This window comes from Struthio camelus, chromosome 6 (assembly GCF_040807025.1).
Source record: "Struthio camelus isolate bStrCam1 chromosome 6, bStrCam1.hap1, whole genome shotgun sequence".
NCBI classification, from domain to species: Eukaryota; Metazoa; Chordata; class Aves; order Struthioniformes; family Struthionidae; genus Struthio; species Struthio camelus.
The window spans coordinates 25543114-25568403 of record NC_090947.1 but is presented as its reverse complement, the minus strand read 5'-3'; the positions used below and the strand labels follow the sequence as shown (position 1 = coordinate 25568403).

The window sequence follows — 25290 nt, the reverse complement described above, 5'->3', positions numbered from 1 at the left end:
TCAGTTGCTTGCTAGATGCCTTTAAAGTTATCAGATAATCTTATAGTAGATCAAAAAGAGCAGCAGATTAGTAATGTTAGCTTTGTATACTCACAGAGGATAAATATTTCCTCTGTAAGATTGAAAGTCACTGGATGCAGAGCCTGGTTCAATCTTTATGAGTAGCTAGTGCCGGAAATTTGCAGAAGCTAGAAATACAGCAACACTTTTTTTTTTTTTTTTTTAAAAACAGCTGATATGACTGTCTCTGAACCCTGTTTTTTTCCTTCCACCCCACTGAGACAGCTGGACTAGACAACCTCTCAGAATAAAAAACTTACCCAAGCCAAGACCTCTCAAGCTCACTGTAACCTGAACAGCTATTTGGAGGAGAAAAAGACAGATTCTTGATAAGACCTTACTGGCCTGAAGTACCAGTGACAAGTACCAGCCTGGGAGAGTCTAGAGAGTGCAAGATCTCTTCTGCAGTAGTAAGACAGAGTATCTTCTCTGCCAAAAATCAGTCCAGTTCCGATCGTTGTTCAGGTAACTGAGCTGGCTGAATAAAAGAGGCAACCCTGGCCTTTTTCTGTGAATGAGTCTTTGCAGAAACATACCTTGGAACATCTCCAAAGCCAGTTCAAGCACAGACCCACTGAAACAATACGTCAGGAGCTTATCTGCTGGAAGTACCTGACAGGAAATGTGAAAGCCAAACAGATGTGTGCTGTTCCTGGGGGGATTTGAATTATATTTATTTTATTTCCAGTTTTCCCATACAAAGTGGATTTACTTGTATTATTTTTACTGTGATCAGATACCTGTGTGTCCTCAGTTGTGATGTAAAGCCAGTCTGGAAAGATGCCGTCTCACCTAGCATCCTTTGGTAAGTCTCTGCCCTGTTTCAGTCCAAGTTCTGTTGCTGCAGCAGTTACTATGGAAGACTTCAGTGGAGGGCTCCAGCTACAGATACTCCTCTTGCCGCTAGCAGCTTTTCAGAGCCTTCATCTCAGGGCATAGGCAGCCAACTGCCCATTTTCAGGATATATATATCCTGAATATATACATATATATACACACATATATTATACACACACACACACACACATATATATATATATTTCAGCATACAAGGTAGACCAGGAAAGATGAAGAGAGATAGTGGGCCCTCATGCTTTTGTAGTGCTTTGGAAACAAGGCAAGATTATCTTCATCTGCACAGGCTGCCTAGATCATCGCCCCAAGAGGATACGTGCTGGCTTCCTTTTTCTATGCAGGATATCAAATAGAAGCTCAGACAGGTATTGGGAGAACAGCTGAAAGACTGAATGGAAAGACAGCGTCTGCATTTGGGGTATATCCTCTCCTCACCCTTTCAGCTACCCCTGTCAGACACTGGTAAACTAGTGGCACAGTCATGCTTTTAGAGCTCCTGGCCCACTTTGCTGGGCTATTGATGTGCTGCAGGTGAGTCACAGATGGGCTAAAAAGGCCTCCCGACTACACAAGAGGTGGTGTGGCACTGTGGTGAGGCGCGCATTCTGGAGAGCTCTTCTGAGCCTCCTGCGTGTATGTGGACAAGGTGTTCTGACCCGAGGCGTTCTCACTGGAAGACTGCTTGGCAGCAGTCGCATAGAGTAGCTGAGGTATTGCCATTGTTTCCAGAGTTCAGGGAATTAATGCTTTTCCAGTGTCCAGCTGCTGCATAACTAAGGGAACAGAAATAATTTAACAGGTACTGTAATTTGTTTTCATACTAAGATTCCACTGTTCAGGGAGTCATAGTGAAAATATATCAAATTGTTGACCCTTTGCAAACAGGCTTCAACATAAATTAACTGTTGTGTAAAAAAAGTGAATTTAATGTTTACAGTGCAATTTGTCACAGAAATGGAGGCTCAATTAGAGTCTCAATAATTTACTAAAGACATTTTAAACATAATGTCCAAACAATGCTACGTAAATTAAACATGATGTAATTGAGTGTAACACTAAGTGGCTCATCACTGTTGATTCATGTGGAAATCACAGAAATTTTACTGATCATTATGCATTCATTCAGTATTAACGTAGATACCATATGTGCCTCCATAGGGATTCTACTATTACTCAGCGTTCATTAAGTTTTAATGTACCATTAAATAGGCATCAAAAGATCCATCTACAAATACCACCACAAAGGTAGTTCATTTAAAGAGAATTAAACGTGTCTCACTTTAACATTGAAATACAAAGTAAGTTAATAATCAGCAGAAATAATTCAGGAGAAAACACTTTGTTTAACTGCAAGTCAGACTACAAAGATAGTTGAACTAAAGGCAAATGGATTCTGCCTGTGCTGGAACACAGGTCTGGACAGTTATATTCATAGGTAAAAGTGTTCATCGTGCAAGTATATAGTTTTCATTTAACTGATGCTTTACAGTAATCTTCAGTATAGTGATTCAATGTAGTAAAAATACTATTACAGTCAGATTGCCCAGTGCACTCTTTTCATTGAAGGGGGATGAGAGAACCATAGCATTATTAACAACTTGCCCACAGCTCCCTAATTTCCACTTTTTTTTTCCTCTGCTAGGCCTCATGCACAACGGCTAGCAACATAGCTGTCCAGGGATGAACTCTGGCTTGTATATCTCAATAACCACATTGCTCTGGCTAGTGTTCTTCCACTTATGGGCATGCTTTCCATCAGAGCCCTGAGTGTCAGGGCTCTGGGCGCTTCCTCCCTCCTCTGTGGGTCAGGCTGCCTGGAGTCAGGGCCAGGCTATTGCCAGTGGCGGCCTTGCGATGAGCACTTCCAGACAGCTCTGCGGGGATGCCACAGGCCAGGCTGAGCCGCTGCTTCCCAGGGAGCTGGACTTAAGCTGAGGCTGCAGTGCTTGGCCCTCACCTGAGGTACGGCTCCCACTGAGTTGAGGCCATACCTGTGCCATGGACCCTGCTGATCTGGACCCAGAGCTGCAGATAGACTTCCTAGCTTGACCTTGGTCCTGTCTCATCCCTACGGTGATCCAGATTCCTGGCTGAATATGGCTGCTGTCTCCAGCCCTGCCCTGCTCCTCTCGCTCCAGTACTATGGAACGGGGCCTTGCCCTGCCAGCCACGTGACCGCGCTGGGTCCTGGCTCACCATCCGCTAGGCAACAGCCGGCTCTTGCTGCTCAGGTGGGAGGTAGCATGAATGTTTGCTTGGCATGCTATTTTTTGTTATTGTTAAGCTGCTTCATTCCTCATCTCTCACTGTTAGAAAACATATATATTTATGCCTTGATGATTTCCTGGGAAAACTGCTAATGGATGCATTAGGTTAGATGAGGTATTCTAATCAAACATAGTATGTTGGTAGTGGATTTCAAAAGGTGAGGAATTGCTGTCACTGAATGAAATAAGGTCAATAGAAATTCCCATCAGAAAAGTGGATTGAAATTTCACGTGTAGAGTAAAGCTTGTGCATTTCAGCTGCCAAAGTAACCTTGTTATTACAAATCGAAACTAATGAACAACTATCACAGTAAATTGAGCAGCCTATGTATCACAGCCTCAGGTTTTTAAACTCTTTGTTCACTGGCCAGTTCAAAAGATCAGCTATGAATCTGTGAATCAGATGTGATCATCTGATGAATAAATCATCATATGATCATCTATGAAAAAATTCAAGTTAGCAAGGTTCTTTTTAGCTGGATATATGGTATTCTAGAACCGTGACACACACACTCTCTCATAAATTGCTGACCTTGTACAGAAGATAGGTGTATCCTGCAGGTGGCTCACCACGACAAACAGCCTTCTTTCATTATTTTCCCTGGAAAACTGGGGCTATGAGCCCTCAAACAAAGAAAAGCCTCATGTGAAGGCTCTGCTGCATGGGCTCACACCCGTGCCAAAGTAGAAAACTTAGAAAACATGCCAAAAGGAGAAACCACCTGGAGAGAAACAAACACACACATGAAGCAGATTTGAAAATACATCTGGCTAAGAGAAAATTCTCTCACCATCTTGGGAAGAGGGTAACAAAGCATGAGGCATGCTCAGACCTACATTTTGTATTGATGAACGCTGATGACATCTAACTTATAATGGCAAAAGCATACACGTCTCCAATGCCAACAGTACAGCCATTTATATGTAAAGACATGAGTGGCACAAAGAGCACGAATAGGGATTGATAAGTTAATGTCTCTTTCAGTAAAAGAATTAGAAAGAATAAGATTAAGCTAGCAAGTAGAAGCTCACAACAAACAGAAAAGAGGCAGTTCTTCCCACCACGTGTCATTAAGCCAAGGAACGCCTTTCCATGCAATACTGTCACGGCTCAAAGTTTGCAGGAGTTGAAAGAATCAGTAGGTAAGTTCTTGAAAGACAACCATTTAGGAGTATTAAATACATAGACATCATCTTGGCTTAGACATTTTCTGAGTTAAAATTTGTTGAAGATTGATGATACCCGCATCTCCCCAGGCGTCAACTTTTTGATCAGTCAGAAGTCAGATAATAGGCTATACAGACCTTTAGTTTGACCCAGTACAGCCATTATTCCATTATGCTCTAAAGCTAGAACAAACATACAGGCTATTGCTTCAAGATAGACTGATTAATCACTTTCCTCGGTGTTGCAACTTTTGTGTGTTGAAAGATGGTTATGTTGTCCCAATCAGTCTTCTGTTTTTTATACTAAACAAATCCCATTCCTTTAGTCTTTCCTGACATGTTTTTAATAGTATTTTAATTATTGTTTTCTTATCTCACCCAAATTGCTTTCCATGTTTAGATTATCAATCTAAAGAGTCATAACACAATCTAAGAAATAGCTGCTGTGTTTAACAGCTTTCTTTCTGAGATCAAGTCTTTCCTGCTAGGTTCCAGCCTGGTTTCTGCTATATTGTTTTTGCCCAGAGATGATTAGACAACTTACATTTCACATTACCACCAGATTATGTTTTTGAATGAATGTAGTAGTTACACAGGAAAAGCTTACCCCTACTTCCTTTACCTGAGAAGATGGTCTAGCAGACCCTTACTTCTTTTCACCCTTTTACCTTCAAAGGGCACCCAAAAAAATGCCTTTTACATCTGCTGAACTTCCAAACTCACTTATATGACAGCCTAGAGTTTTTTTTTTTAATTTTGAAATTTTAATTTTTCAAAGAAACGAATAGCAGACAAAGTTTAAAGTAAAAAACAAACAAACAAACAACCCACCATTCTCAGACAGAGTCCTGAAGCCCACTTTCCCTAAACCTCCCCGTCTCAGGGTCTCTCGCAAGTTCCAATGGGACAGCACAGGGTGAACTCTGTGCATGCAGCTCATGCTTATGTCTCAGGCTAGTGTCAGGTAGAGCTCTCTTATACAGCCTGGGTTAGTCATATGGTTATCGGCAGTTACAGGATCTATAACACTCTCCTCTTCCCACCCTCCACTAGTTTTGGTATGGGAGTCTCAGGCAAACTCTCTCTCTTGGAGAGCTTTCCATCCTCAGCCCTCTGGAGATACAACCAAGTGTCTTGACTGACTGGGCTTGGCTGACTGTTGGCTGTCTCCCTCCAGAACTTCTGACCATTCAAGTACCATTATACTGCAGTTTTTAAACGAGGATTAACAGCATATTAGTCCTTGGAAGTAAGGCACCTAATTATGCAGCTACCTGTATTCCTGTGTTTCTCCCAGTTCTCTAGATTTTAAAAAGGAAATCATGTGTGATCCATTCTTTAGTCTTTGCTGGTGTTCAGAACTGCATCTGCTTGGCATACCATAGGGCCTTGCTTGGTACACGCACTTCATAACTGCAGGCATCCACTGATGTGATGCACGCTTGTGTGGCCAAATACACTTCATCTTGCAGAACATGAGCGTTCAATTAATGTTTAGCATTTGAAGAAATGCAATAGCTTCTGTTGATGCTGTTTAACTAGGCTGACCGATTGCAGCTCTCTCTGCGTTCCTATGCCCGTTTCCCTGTTAGGTTGAGCGTTTCATTTAGAAACCTGCAATCAGCTTAACTATTTCAAGGAAGATCATTCACTGTGTTTACGTTAGATTAGAAATGCTTAGACCCTTAAGCAACTGCAAAATAAATTTGTTTGTGCTCATCTCATGCCTGCTTTACTAGTTCAAATAAGTGTGGCTATAACCAACCATCATGTCCTGGTTCTCGATAAGATCACAGAGTAAAAATGAGAGTAAACACACATAGGGAGAGAGAGGCATTTAGCTTGGGGGGGTGGGAGGAGGAGACATTATGAAATTCTAAGTCCTGTAGTAGTTTATTTATTATAATAGATTTTTGCAAATAGAAATATATTAACCACTAGTAAGTACACTAGTGCTTAAAATACACTAGTACTAATACACTTTAAACATGCTAAGTACTTAAGCACTAAGTGGCAAATAGCCACTGATTGGCCAACTTTATTCTTCAATAACTGCTGCATCTGCAGGTTCTGTTGCGCTGTGGCCTCAGTTCTCCCCCTCCCTAAGCTGGTTGTATTCATTTTGGCACATTTTTATGCCTAGGGATGTTCACTATCAAGATTCCCATTCTGTAACTATTTCGTCACTTGTGAAAACTACTTACTTGTATCTACTATATTTTATTATACCTACTGTTTACTTTTATCCCATTTCCAGTAGTTTATATAAACACCTAAAGACAATGACTTCAGAAGCCACATACTGAAAAACTGGAGAGGTGTATGCACTTGCAGAGCTGTACACAAAATCACTCCCTAAGCACTTTTATGAGCAAGGGCTAATATAAAATGGCCTAGAAACAGTATACAATTCTGAAAGGATTCATCAGCGTGAGAGATCATTAAAGATGCTGTGATTATAAATACAAAACAAAAGGAGGCTATTGCCTGACTAAAAAAGGACTTATTTTCAAATATATCTACCAATAGCAAGATGAGGAACACTGAAAGAACCTATACAGTAAGAAAAAGGTACCTATCTATACTATGCCCATCTTTCCTTTTATATATATATATATAAACAATATATATATAAACTTACACATTTATACATATATTAATGTAAACTTATAAATTTATGTTCCTCTTCTCTAATACTATCCATCTACTAGAATTTCTCCGTATCATTGCTTTGGCTACTTGTTTCTCCCTATACTTTCGCTTAAAACTTGTGTTTGTTTGCTATGTTTATGTTAGGTTGGCTACTTTCTGAATTACTAATGTGCACTGCTCACCTACTGCACATACCTCAGGTACTTTACGAGTAGCCTGGGACAATAAACACAGATGCTGAGCTATCAAAAATGCTTATGAAATTCTCACTCTTGACAATAGCTTTCAGTGTGTTAAGCAATTGGTTGCATTTATCGAGTTCCCCCTAGCTATAGTTTTTCTGGCTATGACCGTATCAAATATCATAGGCTAAACAAGGTCAGTCCTGCCTAGTACTCCAAGGGAAAACTTGAAACTAAACAAGTATCACTACCCTCTGTGTGGTATAGGAGATGGTGCTGGGTTATTTGTAACTGGCATTTTGCTTTCTGACTTACTGTATTACAGATTGTAACAGTACTAGAGAATTCAGTTGCATTAAAGGCTGCCGCCCCCACCCGCCTTTCCCCCCAACCCCGAACAAAAAAAGGACTAAGAGCTCTGTGCAGTCACTAGGCATGACAAATTATTTCTGTAGAGGAGAAAGTATCAGTTCTCCAGCCATACTGTATTCCACGTAATTATATTCTCCATGCTTATCTTTCATCTGGCATTTGCAAAAGACTGTTCTACAACACTTACGCTACAGACTATATCCGAGTGAAACGTGCAAAACAATTATCCACAAAAACACTTCAATTTCAGTACTTCAAATGATTTCAACACCTACTTGAACAAAAATTTGTCAGCCAGTAGACTTCTTCAAAGTACCCACATATCTTGATGTTTCATCTTTTTAGCTGAAGTTCACTATTTATGATATATCACTAAGTTCTGTCTTGTCTCTGCGCCCCCCCCCCCGCTTCTGTATCAGCTTACTTCAGAATTAACAAGTTTTCTGATGCAGAGAGTACGTTATTATTTTTCCTATTCTTACTTGTAAAAATTTTGGTATCTGATACCCCCATGAAAATAAAATTACATTGTGACCATCCTGCCCTATACAATGGTAATAATATAAACTCATGCAGTAATCTCTGTGTCAAGCCTGTAATTTGTGATCAAGTTGAATCTTATTTCACATGCAGAACTTAAATAATGACTAATGCTATGTCTTATGGGAAGTTGCTTTGGTGGTTCAATTGTCTTCTGTTTCATATTAGTAATGTTGACTTCTGCATGCAAGTTACAGAGTAGCATCGACTCTCCCATTAGCGTCTGCAGCACACAATGTTTTCATTCATAAATCAGAGCACGCTTAAATTTACATCTTAGACATGACCAGAGACAGTTGTGAAGGAGCCATGACACTACTGAAACAGAACAGTTTAATATTTCAAGAATCACTGACACATTAGACATCTTCAGGTGCTGTTCCAGTCCATGTGGCAGGGGAATGTGTCTGATCAAAGCCACCGTATACCTTAAGTGACAGTATTTCATTAATGAATAAAAGTGATCAGGTCCACTTAATTAAACATGTTAAACATTTGGGGATCTTTCACACTGAAAGATGTTAAAACCCCTTAACAATTACACATCTGTTCACCATTTAAGTTCAATATAAAATTCAGATACGAAAAAAATATAAAAAGGGGCAGTGCCCCATTGCTTTGACCTTCTTGATCATGGCAAAAGTAGCAGCAGAACCCTATACTGACGACTGCTCTCTATTTTTTTTCTTTTTTTAAGTTTAACTCAAAACTTTACTTTCTTTGAAGACTGAGGGAATATTTATTGAGAATTTATTGGCATGCTACAGATTTTCTTTTCCACAGTAAATGGAGATTTAGAAGACCTAAAGAATTATAGCTTCCATAACCTGATGCAACTAGTTACCATAGCTGCATAAAAATGCAGAAAAATTATGAGATTCAATCAGTGAGAGTTTGAAACCTACGTAAATACTTCTCAACATTCCACATGGTGACTATCTCCATCTTTTGTCACTAAATAACTAAGGGAGTATGATCTTTAGTTCCTATGTAGCACCTTGTTAGGTACCGTATGAAGAGTCCTGCCCTTCCAGTCAATCAAAATAAAGATTAAGGGTCTCGATTTTACACATTTAAGATTATTCTCTCAAACGGAAGGAACAAGAGAACGATCCATCAACAAGCTGTTGTTTTTCCTGGAGAAGTTCAACTATATTGATCTTAAAAGCTTCTCCTTGGCCCTGACCTTCTGCTTTTGAAGCACATCAGCCTTTCACTGAGAAAGTCAGTTGGGTCACTACTATTAATAACAAAACAACCCTTTCTTACATTCCGTAAGACTAGACTATATTCTTCAGAAACACCTAGTATTCACTCTGACTAAGTTTATTTCCACTTCTTAGAAAGTGTATTTTATCAGTTGCGCTAGGGAGTATTCTAAAGACTGAGGAACCCCAAAACTTGTTTCTCACTGCACCCCTAACCTCCTGTTTTAAGCCCTGTTTGGGAAGGCCCCTGCACTGAGCAGAAGACTAACGCATAGGAAATTATCAAACAGATCATTTGTCGAAAGGGAAGACAGTTGTTCTTCTCATGCAGCAGCTGATATCAACCAAAGGGCTCCTAAAAATACCTTCATTATACAATCACTAACTGGTAACTAGTAAATGTCACTGATACACATGTATAATCACACTGGCTGTTGTCTTGTGTTATTGTCACAAGACAGTTTGCAGAATCTGGAACGCTCACAAAGGAACTAGCAACTTGCATCCAAATCCAACTTTGATACAAGGAAGGGTGATTCCTTTGCCACTGGAGTTGTATCTGTTTCCATTAGAGATGACACAGTCGTTATTTCCTGGCCCCAAATTACACATACACGGTCACACTGAAATAACAATTACCAAATAGATGCAGTTAAAATTTCCTAGGAGTTTCAGTGACCTTTTCCTTTTCAGATATATTTTCTTCACCATTTCCCAACAGATTCTCTTTCATTGCTCTAATATTAGCAAACGCAGAAAAATGCCTGTCCTGCACGTGATTGCATTTGCATCGTCGCACTGTTAACATGAATGGGGATCACAAAATAATTAGGTTTTCAAGTTAGGCTGTTAGTTTCTGGCTTGCGCTCACATGTTCACAAGTAGTACAATATTTGTAGAACTCTGGAGTCAAAACAGAAAGCATAAAATACAAAACGGGGAGGAAGGGGAAGGCAGCACTTCCTGTCATAAGAAGCTGATAAAGAATGCCAAACTCATTCAGCATCTTCCACAGGGAAGGAAATATTCCTCAACTGACACTTTTACTGTAGAAGATTCTTCCTTAATGCATTAAAGTGGGGGGAAAGAATTATCCCTGCTTATCCCCACAGAAGCTGTGAATCCCCAGAAGATCAAAAAGACAGACTTCCTCTTTTTTTTTTTACCTCTACTCTCATCCTCCACCCTCCCCCACTTAATTCCATTCTCTTAAGTGGCTTGAATAACTTAAGAATAACTCCATTAACAGTTCTAATGCTCTTTCCTGGGTGGTGGAAAGGCAGCGTTCATCTGCTCCAGTTGTGCTTGAACACTCTCTTGGCCCAACCCTGCATCAGTTAGTTCAGCCTGGTTCTCAAGTCTGCTTCTCCCAATTCAGTGCAACAGCACAATTCTCCTGAGTGTTGAACACTGAATTCAATCTAGCATATCCAAAATTGGAGATTAAAATCGGACAACTGATCAATGGATCAAAGCCTGATTATTTTCATTAGCTCTGTATGGGGTATTACAGAGGTCCAATTTTAGAACTGCTCTTAAATTCCAAATTTAGGTGTTATGTGATAGTATTACTAGAAGTCAGAGTGACATTTTTGAAAGTATAAAAAAAAAAAAAAAAAAAAAAGAGTATGGAAATCCACCTTAGCTGTTAAAACTGGAAGGACCACTCCTGGGATGTCTTGACAAAAAGAAAAATCTCAGAGATTAGAACAAATCAGAACAGAACAAAAACAAACAGATCGAAGCTAAGTAGCAAGGATGTTCAGCCTTAAGAAAGAAAGAATATGGTGATGTTTGACAGAAAGAAGATGCTTCCAAAAAGAATGGATATAAAATGCAAGGGGGCAAAAATAAAGCAAATTTATATACAACACATTGTGGTAGATTCGTGACACACAGCTCACGCATTACACACCATGTCACATAGCCCTTGCAGGGAAGGCAGAAAAAAAAAGTAGCATTTACAAAAAAAAAAAAAAAAAGCATAGCATCTCCCGTTACTTGCAAGTTTCATGTCATTTAACAGGGATACCTTCTCTCTCACAAAACGACCTAATTATAGAATTTTAAAGAAAAAACAACTTACCTGCCATCTGCAATCAGATCATATAAAATAATCTGCATAAAATGCATTATTTTCTACTAAATGCTCTGAAACATTTCCGCTATTATTGTAACGGCTTTGTTTTGTCATCAAAATAGATTTCATAACAGAGATTCCATCTATAACAAGCAATCTTTCAAGTCAGCTGTTGACAGCACAGATGACCCTGAACAGAACGTTGTAGCTTCAGGACTCAGACCACTCACAGCGCTCAAAAACAGTTACTGCGTGCTGCGAAGATGGCAGCTCCAAGCCAAACACATAATTCCGAGTTCAGCTTCACATTGCATTAGCACTGGCATAGACAATTAGGACACATTTTCCCTCCTGCAAAACAAACAAACAAAACACTATTTGCTTTGCTAACATCCTGTCAACTTAGTCATTTACAACTACTCTTCAATCTAGCTGCAGTTGTCCAAAATCTGATAGATGCACTCTGAACCAAGCAACATGTTCAAGGATGTCCACCCTACTACTCCACAGCATCCTTCCTTTATTTCTACATAACAGAATTCCTTTAACCTTCCCCGCAACCGTGCTTTGGCAGCATTATGTGTTAAATATGAACCTAAGCAGCTCCCACGGAAAGTGTTTGCCTTGGCTGGTAACAAGTACCTATACAAACATAAAATCAGAAGCAGTATGTCACATTCACTATGTAACATCTCGTATTACTTTCTCATTCTTTACCTATTACGTGTGATCCCACACCTCTTGGTCCATATCCCTCCTCTTCATGTCTGGTGGTCATCTGTGCTCTAATGGATCTTGAACCGTAGGGCACAAATCACAAGTAGCTGAGAAATTAAACTGAACATGACAGTGAAGAGACAAGGGCAAACTCTGCAAGACTACAAACATCTGCAATCGAAAGTGCAGAAATATGAAGAGAAGGCCCTGTTACTACAGACCTGTGAGGAGGACTACTAAGGCCAGTGAAGAAGGACTCCAAAGCCAACAATAAACAGGTCCTGGAGAAAACGACCAAGTTCTACAGCCACATTGTGTCCCACATTGACTGGGAGTAATTGGGAAATTAAACTAAGGCACTGATTACTATATATATTTCCTAAAATGGAGACATCTAGTGGCTTAATATCTTTCAGTTTCAGGTAGGAGAATTCTTTTCTTGGCCTAAAAACCTATGATCATAACTGATGACTTTCAGATATTCTCTGGTGATGAATGAAGCTCTCCCAGCAAAACTGCTTCCTTTCTCTAGGTATATCTGTAGCCCTTATTTCATTCTTCTGAGAATGAGTTAAAATGATATCATCTGTAATTATTAAAGAGTTCATTTTTAGCATCCCATAGATGTTTTTTCTAACCATCCCTTACTTCCAGGAGTCAGAAGCGGACCAAGGTCCCACTGTGCTACACAACTACTTGCTGCTTCTTCAAAGAACTCTAGATGGTCTGAGTCACAGTGCTCCTACGTTAGTATCTCAATATCCTGGCTTTCCTTTCCCAAACATTTTGACTGTTGCTCCGAAGCAGCAAGAAGATTGTAAGCGGTGTGGCAAAACTAGTGGCTTTCTGTTCGAAGGCATCTGTAGCACAGGTTGCCCAAACTACAAGTGTTCTTGGGCAAGAAAAGGCTCATAAGGCATCTACAACAAAAATTTACTGCTGACTAACTGGGGCTTGCAGGTACTACAACAACTGATACAGTACTTGGGCAAAAATGTTTTCTTGCTTAAACAATGAATAAACATGTCAAGTTCATCACCATGAGTTTTGCTGATAGAATTTAATATAAGAGTATAAGGACAAATGAGTCATTAGCTATCTAACAGTGAGATTTTAAAATGCCTTACTCACACGTTGGAAGAAAGGAGAAAAAGAAAGTTTTGCTAAACAGTATTGCCAGCTAGTAACAAAAAATTCCAATTAAAAATTTCACAGTACTATTGTGTGCAGACATTTAACTATTAAGCAAGTTCAATTACATAGACAAGAGACCCTAAAATTAAAGCAACATGTTTGTAGCTTTTAATCTCTATTACATAACATGGTATTTTGCCCTCAGGAGTTCACACAAAAGGGCAATGTACTTTTTAACCTACGGACTAAAGAATATACAGTAGTTCTGTTTTGTAGTGAAAGCCAAAGAAAACAATAACTAAGCAAGGTTATTTGAACTTTCTCCCAACCCAGAATAATCTGAATCCATAGATCGAGTTGAAACAGAAAATGTCATGTACTCTTCTATCACCACGTATGGCGATTAAATTACAGTTGTATGAAATAACTGTAGTCATCTTTGGCAGAAAATACAAAGGTGTGAAAACAACCACATAACCCCCTCCCACCCAAAACACAAACAAGGAGATTCCTTCAGCAGTGCAACCTCTCTGTGCCTGTCAGAGGTCCGCATATTGTATACTAATGTTTGAAACATGGAATTCCAGTATCACAATGATCACTGACATTTTTATTTATTAAATTCCTGGGAGAGAGTTATAATTTTCAAGTTTGTCCCTCAAGACACAGTGAAACCTAGAAAAAACTAAGCCCCAGTACGGAAAAAAAGTATCAGCCTCTTCTACCTCACCCTTTTTCAAGGGATGGATGAAGCACTCTTTTGCAATCAGACCCTGAAACAGACCTTTTGAACTACCAGGAGGGTTTTTTTGTTCGCTTTTGGAATTAGCCCTTGTTTGGAGGCAAGAACTGGGAGGAGGAGAAAGCAGTAATATACATTTATGGGGGACTAAGCTACAGAAGAGAAAACATGAGAGAACAGCAATGTGTGAACAAATGTTCATCAGCTCTACTTATGAATTTTTATTTACTAGGACATTCTTGGAAGGATTTCATCATTCAGTTAACACTGTTTTACTTGTAATCAATAATCCACTCTGTACTAGAAAAGAAATATAGGCTTTTTCAGATTATTGCACAAAAAACTGGCAGCAAACCATTAATAACCCTTTGAAATGCACAATTATAAATCAGTTTCTGAAACTGAGTTACAGAATATCTCTATAGTACAAAATAAATATATTGTTAAGGAATAAAAACTAATACAATTACTTTTATTTAAATCAAGTCCAGCAAGAAAAAAATTTGATTTGGCCAAAACCCCCATACTTGCTGCATGTATCCACGATTATTTCATCAGGACTGTGATCACATTTCCACCCCTCTCCCCAAAATGTAGCATCTTGACAAGAAATGCAAAACCGATAAAATAGAACACAAAGCATTTGCTTTTTATGTATGCTCCCATTTTTGTATCTAACGCTTAATTTATAAATAGAGACTCTCAGACACAAGTATGCATTGTCATTCTCTTATTGTGCTGTTTAAAGATTAAAATACTTTACACAAAAAGTCCAAAGCAGTTCATTCTTTAGTCATATTTCCAGTGAAAACTTTTTCTTCTATTTCATTAAGTATCAAAACTGGAATTTGCATTTTATCAGGAGGTGACTATATGCTGATGACTATTTTAAAAGATATCTTGTTCACAAAAGATATTGCTTATCTGAATACTAGGTTAATACTATATACAGTTACTCAAAGAGCAGATGAGAAAAGTCATGTAGTGCTACCGTTCAGAAAAGTTTTTAAGTAGTCCAAAAATTTCCAATAATTTATGTCCTGATTTTTTTTTGTGCTACCAGGAAGAAAATAAAGAAGATTAAAATTCAAAATACTTATCCCAACTACTTCAGCTGAAGGAGCAAAAACAAATATCTGTTTTCTAAGAGAAATAAAAGTATTGAATATAATTAGATTTTCTACTAGTTACAAATTTAATTTAACAAAATAATATGGAGGCAGCATTTGGTAGATTTAAATTCATACAATCTGTTAAAGTATTAAACAATTACAAAATTACTGATCTAAAATTCTTAGAGAAATCTGTATTTTCAGCATACTGCTACATATTGTTCAGTCTTGACGGCTGAAATCAACAGTTTTTGATTCTCATTCCAACACAAGTGAAGCTCATCTGCACCTTGTCTTAAACCGTTTTAGCAGCATTGTCAGCTTTTATAAAGCGAAAAAGGCAAAACGTTACCATAATTTATATAGTCTAATAATCCTTCCCGTGCAAAGGACCCAGCGTGAAATTCCTATACCAATTGACAAAAATATATTAACATATACTTGCATTTACACTCTCAATAATTTGTAGTTAGTATTGAGCTGGCCTATGAAGCAGTAGTAAAGTGCAAAATATTTGGTATAATATCTAGTGATTAGCTTTTGCTTCTGTGGAATACAAATGAGTAAGCCTGGCTCTTCCATTGACAGATATAGTGTTTGATGGAGGACCAACCTGGAGGCGGGGGGGGGGGGGGGGGGGGGAAGGGGGGAAAAAGAAAAAAGTTACAAGAAATAATATTAACATAACTTTTTAGATTCTTCTCTCTGTAGTATGTTACACAATATTAGTTCATGGAAACAGAAATACTGTTACTTCAGTTAGCACATTCTTCTCATCCCAAAGAACTCTTAGATGATTTCTGTACAAAGTACATATGCTATGGAAGTCCAAATATACAGAATTATTTAAAAATACATTTATCCTATCTAAAGAGTCAACGCGTAACTATTCAATAAATGCACAATTTTTCAAGTAGGTCTGGAGATGGACTTAACTAAAAGAAATACTTGAAAAACTATCACTCTAAAAAATTATTTTTATTATACACTGTATAGAACTGATTTCTAACACAAAATCTTCTAACATTCATTTATGAGGTGGAAATTGCTCTTTTACTGAGAGATAACTGTAACTTTTAGGATAGATATAAAGGACCTGATTTTCCAGAAGGCTGCATAAACCAACAGATCCAAACGGAGTCAGTGGGAGCTGTGGATGTTCTGTAGCCATGAGAACGACATACCACAGCACAGTTTACTAAATACAATGAAAATATTCCGAAGAGAAAAATGGCCAGAAAGAAACCTCACTTGACCCATTTTAGGTTAGTAGTTATTGAAGGCCCTATTCAACAAAAAAGATTCGCAACACAAAAGACCACAGATCTTGGCACTGCATACTGACAACTTATTAAGTAAAACAAGGGGAAAAAAAACAAAGGATTTGGCTAGTGATGCCAGCATTTTTGTCTTTTGTTCTGAATGCGTCCCTCAGAGAGGTGAAAGAGGGAGAGCACAGTGAGAGGTAAAAAAGAGGAGAGGCAAGCGAGCACCTAACAGACCTCTTACACAGCTCAAATGGATCAGGTTATTACCTCTTTTGCTTACAGTGGTATGATAGTGAAAGCTATGAGGTGAATACATTTAAAAATTCTTTCCAACACTGGGAATCACTTTTGGGTGCTCATATCCTATTAACACAAAATGCTTCTTTTTTCTATTTGTCCTAGTACTGCTAGTTCTCAAGGTTAAACATAAAATCAGACAATGTTTTTATTAAATCTGCCACAGGCCAAAACACTTTTTCCCCCAATCACAAACACATGAGGCATATGTGCTTAGGGTAAGAGTGAAAACAGCAGTGTGTTGAAGTTTTGCCAAATGTAAAATTCTGTGGTATCTTCATTGCATTTGGTTTGGTTTGTTTGGGTTTTTCTTAAGCTCGTTTCAGGTTTCTGTGGTGCACAATGCTTTTCTTTATGCTTATGGCATCTTCATTCTAATCGGTTCTCCCATTTATAGCCCTTCCTCCTCCTCCCCCCCCCCCCCCCCAGCCTCCGCAAATATTATACTGATAAAGAACATCTACCCACACAGGAGGCAGGGAGGGAGGGGAAAAGGATTTCAGTAATTCTCTCTTCTTCCCAGTACATTCTTGCACCTAGACTGATAAAAGACTATACGGGTCAAATAAACCTGCTCTGAGAACATCTCTATTAGGAAATAACAAATAACCACATATTGAAGTTTTTTTTTTCCTTTGTCTAGTAGACTTCTTGAATTCTGAGGAGCACCCTGTGAACTTTATTTTTTAAAATAAAGTTACAAGCTACAATGACAATAGCCATGCTTAGGCTTATTTCCTACAGAATCATAAAATAACCAAAGTTCACACACTATGCAAAATAAAGTTCAATATTTTTCACAGTGCAGTTATGCACTGGGGAAAAAACCTTAATAAAAATATAAGCGAACAAAAGCCTAGCCAGTATTTCTGGTAGAACGGACAGATCCGACCTCTAAGTGACTCTGAACAATACAGCATTTGCTTAATCTTATCTTGTTTTTAAAGTGACTTTTGGCTAGTGACAGATGGTTAGAAGCAATACTTCAGTGCATTATGTGTCACTTACTGACTACAGGTCAACAACTACTTGAGTGCTTATAACCTTTCGGGGGGGCGGTATCTTCATCTCATCTTGAAAATATGGACATATAAATCTTTGCATGTGTATTTACTGGGTTACTTTGCAAAATTAAACTCTCTTCCCCACCTCCCTTCCCATTGTTAGGGCACCAGCTCATAGTGCTTTATGCAAAGGCTGACTGCTTTCAGTGTCAGGCATTAATCTGGTAAACTTGAAGGAAGGACTATGAGTTCATTGTTATGGGTGCAATGATGAAAACTCACCCTTTTCAGTTTGGCAGCAGCTTCCCCAGAGCGAATTGCAGCCAGCAAGCTCTGGTGGATCTGTTCTGGGTCAAAGCGCTGGAACATCATCGCAGTCTGTCTCTCGGTGACCGAGGGTGGGTGGTCAGTTGAAGCACCTGACTGCACCTGGCTCAACTGCTCACTATTCACATAGCTGCTTTTCTATTAAGAGAGGGAGGGAAGAAAAAAGAAAAAAAGAAAAACCTTTAATTTGAATTAGCCACAAATAGAAAACTAAATCAACCTGGCAAGAAGCTGCGTATCAAACTGCGCCACCATTCTAGCGTTTGCTTCATGCAAGATTTCTGAGATCAGCCACATTTCTACTGTAGTAGCTCTGGAAACTGTATATCGCCTACCACACTTAAGATAAACCGATAAACAAATAGCTCAAATAGAAGAACATTCGACATCATACTGTAGCATATTTAAATATTCTTTGAGCACTGAAGGAGCTGAAGAATTGATTATGACATATTCCCAGACAAAACTACTCAAAGCCCCAACATGAGCTACCGTTCCTTTTACTATGCTTTCCTCTAAGAATCTAAATTTCATCCATTCCTTATCCAGGAAGAGCCACCCTGAGAAGTTCAGCAGTACACGTGAGCCACAGGCAGAGGGAGAGCCAAGCATTACTGTATTTTGAATCTACTGAACACAGATTAGCATCTAACTTCTCTGCCTAAAGAAAGTGGACATTATAAAAAATAGGAAATTTGGGACAGTACTAGTAGTCTCTTGCCTTCTAAGCTCTGAATGCCATAATACTGCTGATTTGGACAGAACATGTAAGGCAGCCAGCAGTCTTCGGCTCCTCTATGCTTCACAGAATTTGTAGACATGTCAATTTTTCATTGGGAACGTGCAGTTTATACCAGTTAGAAAGTAACTCTGCCAGAATACCTTAGAATAGTTCTCTTTATGAGAACACTAAATATCTTTTGTGGGTGTATTTGCACTTGCACATTTGCAACACCAGCTGATTATTATGATTTTTTTAAAGCTTCTCACTTAGATAATTATGCCAGCAAAACCTTAATACATCCCGTTTAAGCTTCCTTATGCCACGATCGCTTTGAAGCCAAACTGTTCACACTACTCACAAAATTAAATTTGAGATATGACCAGTACACAGAACTATAAAGAACAAATCTAGAGCACTCTGAACATAAAAATAGATACTCACAATGAAAATGATTCCATTTAATTTGCTGCTCCTCAAAGTATAAGGTTTTAATTATGGCAAAAAATAATTATTTCTGATATTCTGAATGAGACTTTTCACTGTAACATTTCTGTTTTTCTTTTATTTCATTAACATGTTGCATTAATGCTCAGTACCACAACATTTTTACTGTATCAATACAGCACATTCTGATAAGCAAGCAGTTCAAAGACTACCGAGAACAAGTCTCTCCTCTGTTGTAAATGAGATCACAGTGAATCAGTGATCATGGAACAGTAAAAGTAAGGTTTACCTTAGTTGTTAGACTAGTCTGTGACCCTCCTGTTATGCTCTGTAACGAAGGGTTTTTCACTTGAGGCATGGAGGTAGCTGAGGAGAATTCAGCTGCAGAAGTTGCAGAGGAGAGTTCAACAGGAAATTCCTCTCTCGGTGCCTGGCTAGTGACTGCACGCGTTTTATTGAATGACTGTGACCTTTTGACTGCCGATGAGACAGCAAGAGCAAAAGGGGATGGTCTCGAACTGGAATATGGCTTTGGAACTGCAAAAGTTCTTAGAGTTTTTAAGTTCAATGGCGCTGGTTGACAGGAGGGAAAGCTCAAAGGTTTATTGCTTTTCACAGGAGAAGTGGAGGATTCAATATTTTTTTCATAATGATCTTTTTGTTCATCTGCTGGAGAAGAGAAACTACTTGCTTTATGTAAAGGAAAAGTAATTTGATCTGGTGGCGAATTTTTTTTTTCTATGTCTGTATTCTTAACTTCATTTTCAATAGAACTGGGAACAGGAACAGTACTTCTGGCAATTGCAGATGTCACATAGTGAGCTGAAGCTCTTCGCTGCATTTGCAGAAAAAAAGAACTAGGTTTTGTTGCAGGACTTAATGCAGTTGATTTGTCTTGAGCCTCAGAAGCAGCATTTGTATTATCCAAGCTTAGCATCAGTGGGATATGCTGTTTGGAAAACTCTGTTGTCTGCACTTGATTGCTCTCGGGAGTAATCTCAACTTGAGAAGTCATGGCATGCTCAGAAATGCTGTTCACTTTGCGCAGTGAATCATTTGCTGCTACAGGTTCATTTTGTGAACCAAACTGAAAATGATCCACAGTTTTTGGAAGAGGAGGAATTTCAGTTTGCATTATGAATTCTTTGGAGTCCTCATGCTTCAGAGAGTTTTCCAGAGCAGATACCTCTTGATCCTTATAGTCTGATGGAATTTCTGATTCCAAGCTCTTCATTATTTCTAACGATTTTGGAGGCACTATTTTATAAGTAGTCATTCCAATTTTTGGTATGTAATCTCTCGTAATTTCATTAGAGGGCTTAGGTTTAGGTTTGGTGTCCTGTACATAACGAGGATAACCTTTTAAAGGAGAGCCATCTGGAATTTTTGCAGTTGTTTCTGGTGAAGCAACATTATCGCCATTTGTACAGATGTGACTTTGATCTTTTATGGGATCCGCTTTTTCATGGGTAACTTCCTTCCTCTGAAGGTTTAATGCTGTTGAAACTTCTTCATCCTCTTGTACTCCATGCTTCAGCTGGAGAAGGGGGTTGTTAGTATCTGCATTCTGTTGATGGGCCAGTCCCCTGAATGACTCACAGTCTTGAGGAACAGTCGTTTCCCTTAGTGTAGCTCTTCCCAAATTGCTCTCTGATGGACCCGTCTGAATTGCAACATCCTGAGTTTTCACTGTGTCCGAGCTGTTTTGATTTGACTTCTGATCCTGCATTCCTGGAATCTCTTGAGGAGGATTCCTATGACTTAGAGAGATGTCATTTTTACATGCCTGACAGTTTGATAATCTGTCAACTTCAAGCTTGTTATCCTCTCTAAAATCTACTGTAGTAATTTTTGCTGTCTGAAGTTCTTTTCCTTCTTCTGTTGTTAGAAGGAGTTTTGTATCATTGCGATCTTCAAGTTAAAGAGAGATTCTGAAATTAGTATGAATACTGAAAAGATTTAATCTTTCCACTTACATCACAAAGCCCCAAATCCAACACATTTAACCACCAGGACTGGTTCATCACTAGGATTAAATTTTTCTTAACATTTACTTTTAAAGTCTATTTAAAGATATACTTTGAATAATATTGCCAAATAACAGTGTTTTTACTCAGCTATTCTGCATTAATTAACAGGCTCCTGGTGTCATGCGTCTACCTAATAGAAAAACCTGTTCTAGAATCATTTTTAAAGCGCTAATGAATTTCAGCTTATTATATTGGCATCAATGACTCAAGAGCTCAAGGTGTATTCCGTGCTAAGCAAACTGTACTTTTTATCTAGTTTCACATCACTGTGGCTTTTGTTTATAGTTTTAACATAAAATATGTTGTCAACTATACCTAGCTTATATGCATAATGGAACAACTGGAGAACATACGGACACAAGCAATGTGCCCAACTATAGTTTTCCAAGCATACAGCAGGCCTGTTAACTCCATTTTCTACCTTGTGGACTAAACGCATTGTGTCTTCTCCAAAACATAGGAATACTTGGATCTCAAGTTGTTCGAGATACAATACTGTAAAAAATAAATTCTTCAGAAATAATCATGTGGAGTGGCATTTTGCAAAAAAAAGTGTCTCCCCATTTTAATTACATTATAAAAATGGCAATTAAAACTTATTTTAAATGTAAGCTGGACCCATACAGTATGTTCTTAGGATTTGTAAAGAGAGATGTACTGAATACAGAAGACAGACTACAAAGAAGTAAATATGAATCTGAAAAATCAATGCCACAAAAAGGAGAAAATAAATCAGTACAGGCACTAAATTCATGGAAAAATTTATGAACCATTGTTGTCAACAGGATGCTGCTGTTTCCTTCCAAATAAATGTGTCACTATTTGTGTTTAAAAATCATGTTTTTCACACAGAAAACTCATGGCAATTTCATAAGAACATAAGAAGGCCTCTCCCTCTCCGCTGTAGTGTAGTGCCCATGTCACACCACATGGCAGGAGAACCTCTGCGTCTAGCCACCTTCCCTGTCCTCCTCACAGCTCCACCCAGACCTGTCCCCATACTGCCTTACAACACTGCAATATAGCTTTAACTACTGCTATAGGAGATAATTGGGGGGGGGGGATTCAATTCCTGTTACCCTATCTCAAAGAGGATACATCAGAGCTAGAGAAAATTAAAAAAGTAATCTGCTTATAACAATTCAAACTGATTGTATTGAATTGTCATTGTTTTCAAAGGAATAGAAGAGTTCTCTTCAGACTTGTTTTGAAGCATTAAAAATGAGTGGGAACTACTCACCATCAGTTGTATTTTGATCCAAAATTCTGAGCTTCCTGTCTCTTTCAAATGCATCTTGCTCACTGCTTATCTTAGTCTGTAGTCCTCTACAAAGCACAACAGTACATTAAATATGCTGGTATCACTCATTTCAGTAAACACAAGAAAAGATTCAAGAGAACTGGCAATACTCTCCAAACACAGATGGACAAAATAGAATAGAAATTCTGCCAAACACTGGAATACTCAACTGATTTTTTTTTTTTCAAATGACAAGAAACGCTGCTATGATATTTTATATACCAAAATGACACGCAGCTTCACTCTCTTCTGTACAAGAACATGTCCAGTTTTCCTTTCCCTTCTTTCCCTCCTTTTGTTTACTCATGCACTTTGAACAACCCCCGGCCAGTAATAGCTCAGTTTCAGTAAAGCCACTTAAGCACTGGTTTATCATTCATACAAGTGTTCTTAGTGTGAAGTCTTCTGACACCCCCAGCATTAAAAATGTGTTCTTGAATTTGTCCCTTATACAAAACACAGGAAGTTATCAGAGACACTGACTGCATACGAAAAAGCGCAATGCAGACTTTTCTAAGTAGTGGAATGAAAAATTTTCTGCCCATTTCAAGAGAAATCTTGAGCACAGCAAAGAAATATGCATAAAAATGTTAACTTTGCAAATGCGTATAATTTCTGTCCTCAAATCATAATCGACAAGAGAACTGTACAAATGCTAAATATATAGTTTTGGGGAAAAGACTAAGTACCTGACCTAAAAAGGTAAATCAAAAAGGTCAGGAATACTTCAACTGCTTTTTTAAAAAATTATTAGAACTTCAAACTTAGATCTCCATTTAAGATGCTTCTATTTTCTCTAGTTACAAATACCAACATTATGAGGATCCTAATTTATTTTCCACTTCAAATGTATCAGTTACCAGGAACCAGTGCCTTGAGCTGAAACATGTGCTTGAATCAGTTTAAAATGATAAACTCTTCAGCAACATTCATCTTCATCTGCTTGTACAGTCTAAAGCATCCAATAAACCCTTAAACAGGACCATAAACTCTCACAGCTCTTTTTAAAAAAAGGTTAAAGCTCAGTCCTTCACTCCGTACAGTTGAGAGACTGAACTGTAAGGATTCACAACAAGCCAGAAGGTTTTTAAAATAAATAAAGCCTAAACCAAACTAAAACCCACAAGTCACAGAAAATACAATATTATAGAAATCATTACTTTTATGTGAATATTACATGTATCTCATGAGCTTGATTACAAGAAAAACTTCTACAAAGTCACTAGATCTTATATAGAACAGCTGACTTAGCAAAAGGTTTCCAGAAATAATGTTAGAGAAATGCAAATCCTCATGGTCGAATTACTCTGATGTTCCAGGCAGGAAAAGATTTCCAGCCTATACCGTTACAGTGCAGTGCATACTACATGATGCTCAGCAGCATTATAGGCCATGAGAGGCTATTACAAGTTAGTGGAGAAAAAAGAAACAGCTTCTGGCCAATTGGCCAAACTGGCCCAGTAATACAACAGGTCTGATAATTTGAAAGTTCAAGGCAAAAAATAATATTTGCCTGATCCTCCTCCTCACTCATAGCAGACAGACCCGAAAAACAGGCACGGTACTTGTCAGGACAGAACACTCAAGATTTTTGCAAAGCCCCAGGTGATCCTGGTCTGACTAAAAAGACCCTTGAAATACAAGTCAGAACTCTCTATACTACCTTGCAAGTTCCTGCCTACTACAGCATTCACAGATTTTGGCTTCAGTACAATAATTGAAGTAGTTCTTTCAATTTAAATTGGGAACAGTTGCCAGTTTACTTGCCCCAGGGAACACAGAAATAGTGAATTAGATTAACACAATGGGACTTCTCTGGACAATCAACATTCATTTCAAGCAGGCACTAACTCATGCTGGAGGCCGGCTGAGTCAGGTAGTTTAACAAACATGCTGAAGGGCAAAGGTACAGCATCACCAGAAAGGAAAAAGAGTGGTTAAGGAAACCAATGTGTTTATGCTTTAAAAAGGAAGAATTAACTTGATTTCCTGGCAGCAGATGGATAAAGCAGGTCAAGATAACTGGCTAAGATACAGGGGAAAAAACAAAACAAAAATTAAAACACTAAATATGCAAGCGATAGATAACTGTGCCTAGAAGAACAGAAGATGGCCCATCTACCTGTTCCCAGTCCCCCCCAACCCCAACCCCATCTAAGAATGAAATTTTAAATTCTTATTTAACCAGTCAATGCCCAATTTTCTACAGCACATTGCTCTAGTAAACATGCTGGATATTTTAGAGCCAGGTTCAGCTTTCCTGGGGGTCAGGCTGTTTTGGTAATATGGAAAGGGAGGCTCAAACCAATAGCCTGCAGAACACTACTATGCCATTTTTGTTGAAAAGCTGCATGAAATACTGCGTACGGAAGAGTGCTACAACTGAAACCTTCGCTTATTAAGCTCATTCCTCTCTCGCAATTCTCTATTCTGTGCTCCACAATGAAACAGCACTCAACGTTTTATTTGCCTCCCCCATTCCCTCCCCAGTGCTCCTTTCTTTGTCACAAAGCGTACTTACTTGCCATCTGTGCTAATATTTTCTTGTTTTTCTTCCTTGAGGCTTTGTGAGTTGTCTACAGAAACACTGCCAGGAACCGGAGCTGATGAAGCAGGATCATTTTTCTCAGTTTCCAGTGGTACCTCAGCAGAGCTGAAGGCTGCAGTAACCTCTCCTGTCCTGAGAGAAGGCTTTGTACTTTCAGTTTCCTCTCTCTGTTGCACACTCATCTCTTCCTTCTCATCAATTTCTTCCAGACTGCATTCAGAGCTCCTTGCAGCTACACTCACAGAAAGCAAGAAAGACAC

At 38.6% G+C, this 25290-nt stretch overlaps 1 protein-coding gene and 1 long non-coding RNA gene across 20 annotated transcripts in view; one reads left to right on the top strand and one right to left on the bottom strand.

Annotated features, from left to right (window-relative positions):
• LOC138067650 (uncharacterized) overlaps positions 1–13156 on the top strand; it is a 64456-nt gene extending 51300 nt beyond the window's left edge. The window contains exon 3 of the long non-coding RNA XR_011141931.1: positions 797–13156. This is a non-coding gene — a long non-coding RNA (uncharacterized lncRNA). The remainder of the gene's footprint in view (positions 1–796) is intronic.
• Positions 13157–13829: 673 nt separating this feature from the next.
• Positions 13830–25290, bottom strand: part of COBLL1 (cordon-bleu WH2 repeat protein like 1) — a 92251-nt gene continuing 80790 nt past the window's right edge. For all 19 annotated transcript variants that reach the window (XM_068948765.1, XM_068948767.1, XM_068948769.1 and 16 more), the window contains 5 exons: positions 25004–25262; positions 22423–22508; positions 19442–21063; positions 17940–18122; positions 13830–15701 (listed from right to left, as the gene is read on the bottom strand). In XM_068948765.1, coding sequence (XP_068804866.1) covers positions 15615–15701; positions 17940–18122; positions 19442–21063; positions 22423–22508; positions 25004–25262 — 2237 coding nt within the window. In that variant the 3' untranslated portion in view covers positions 13830–15614. The remainder of the gene's footprint in view (positions 15702–17939; positions 18123–19441; positions 21064–22422; positions 22509–25003; positions 25263–25290) is intronic.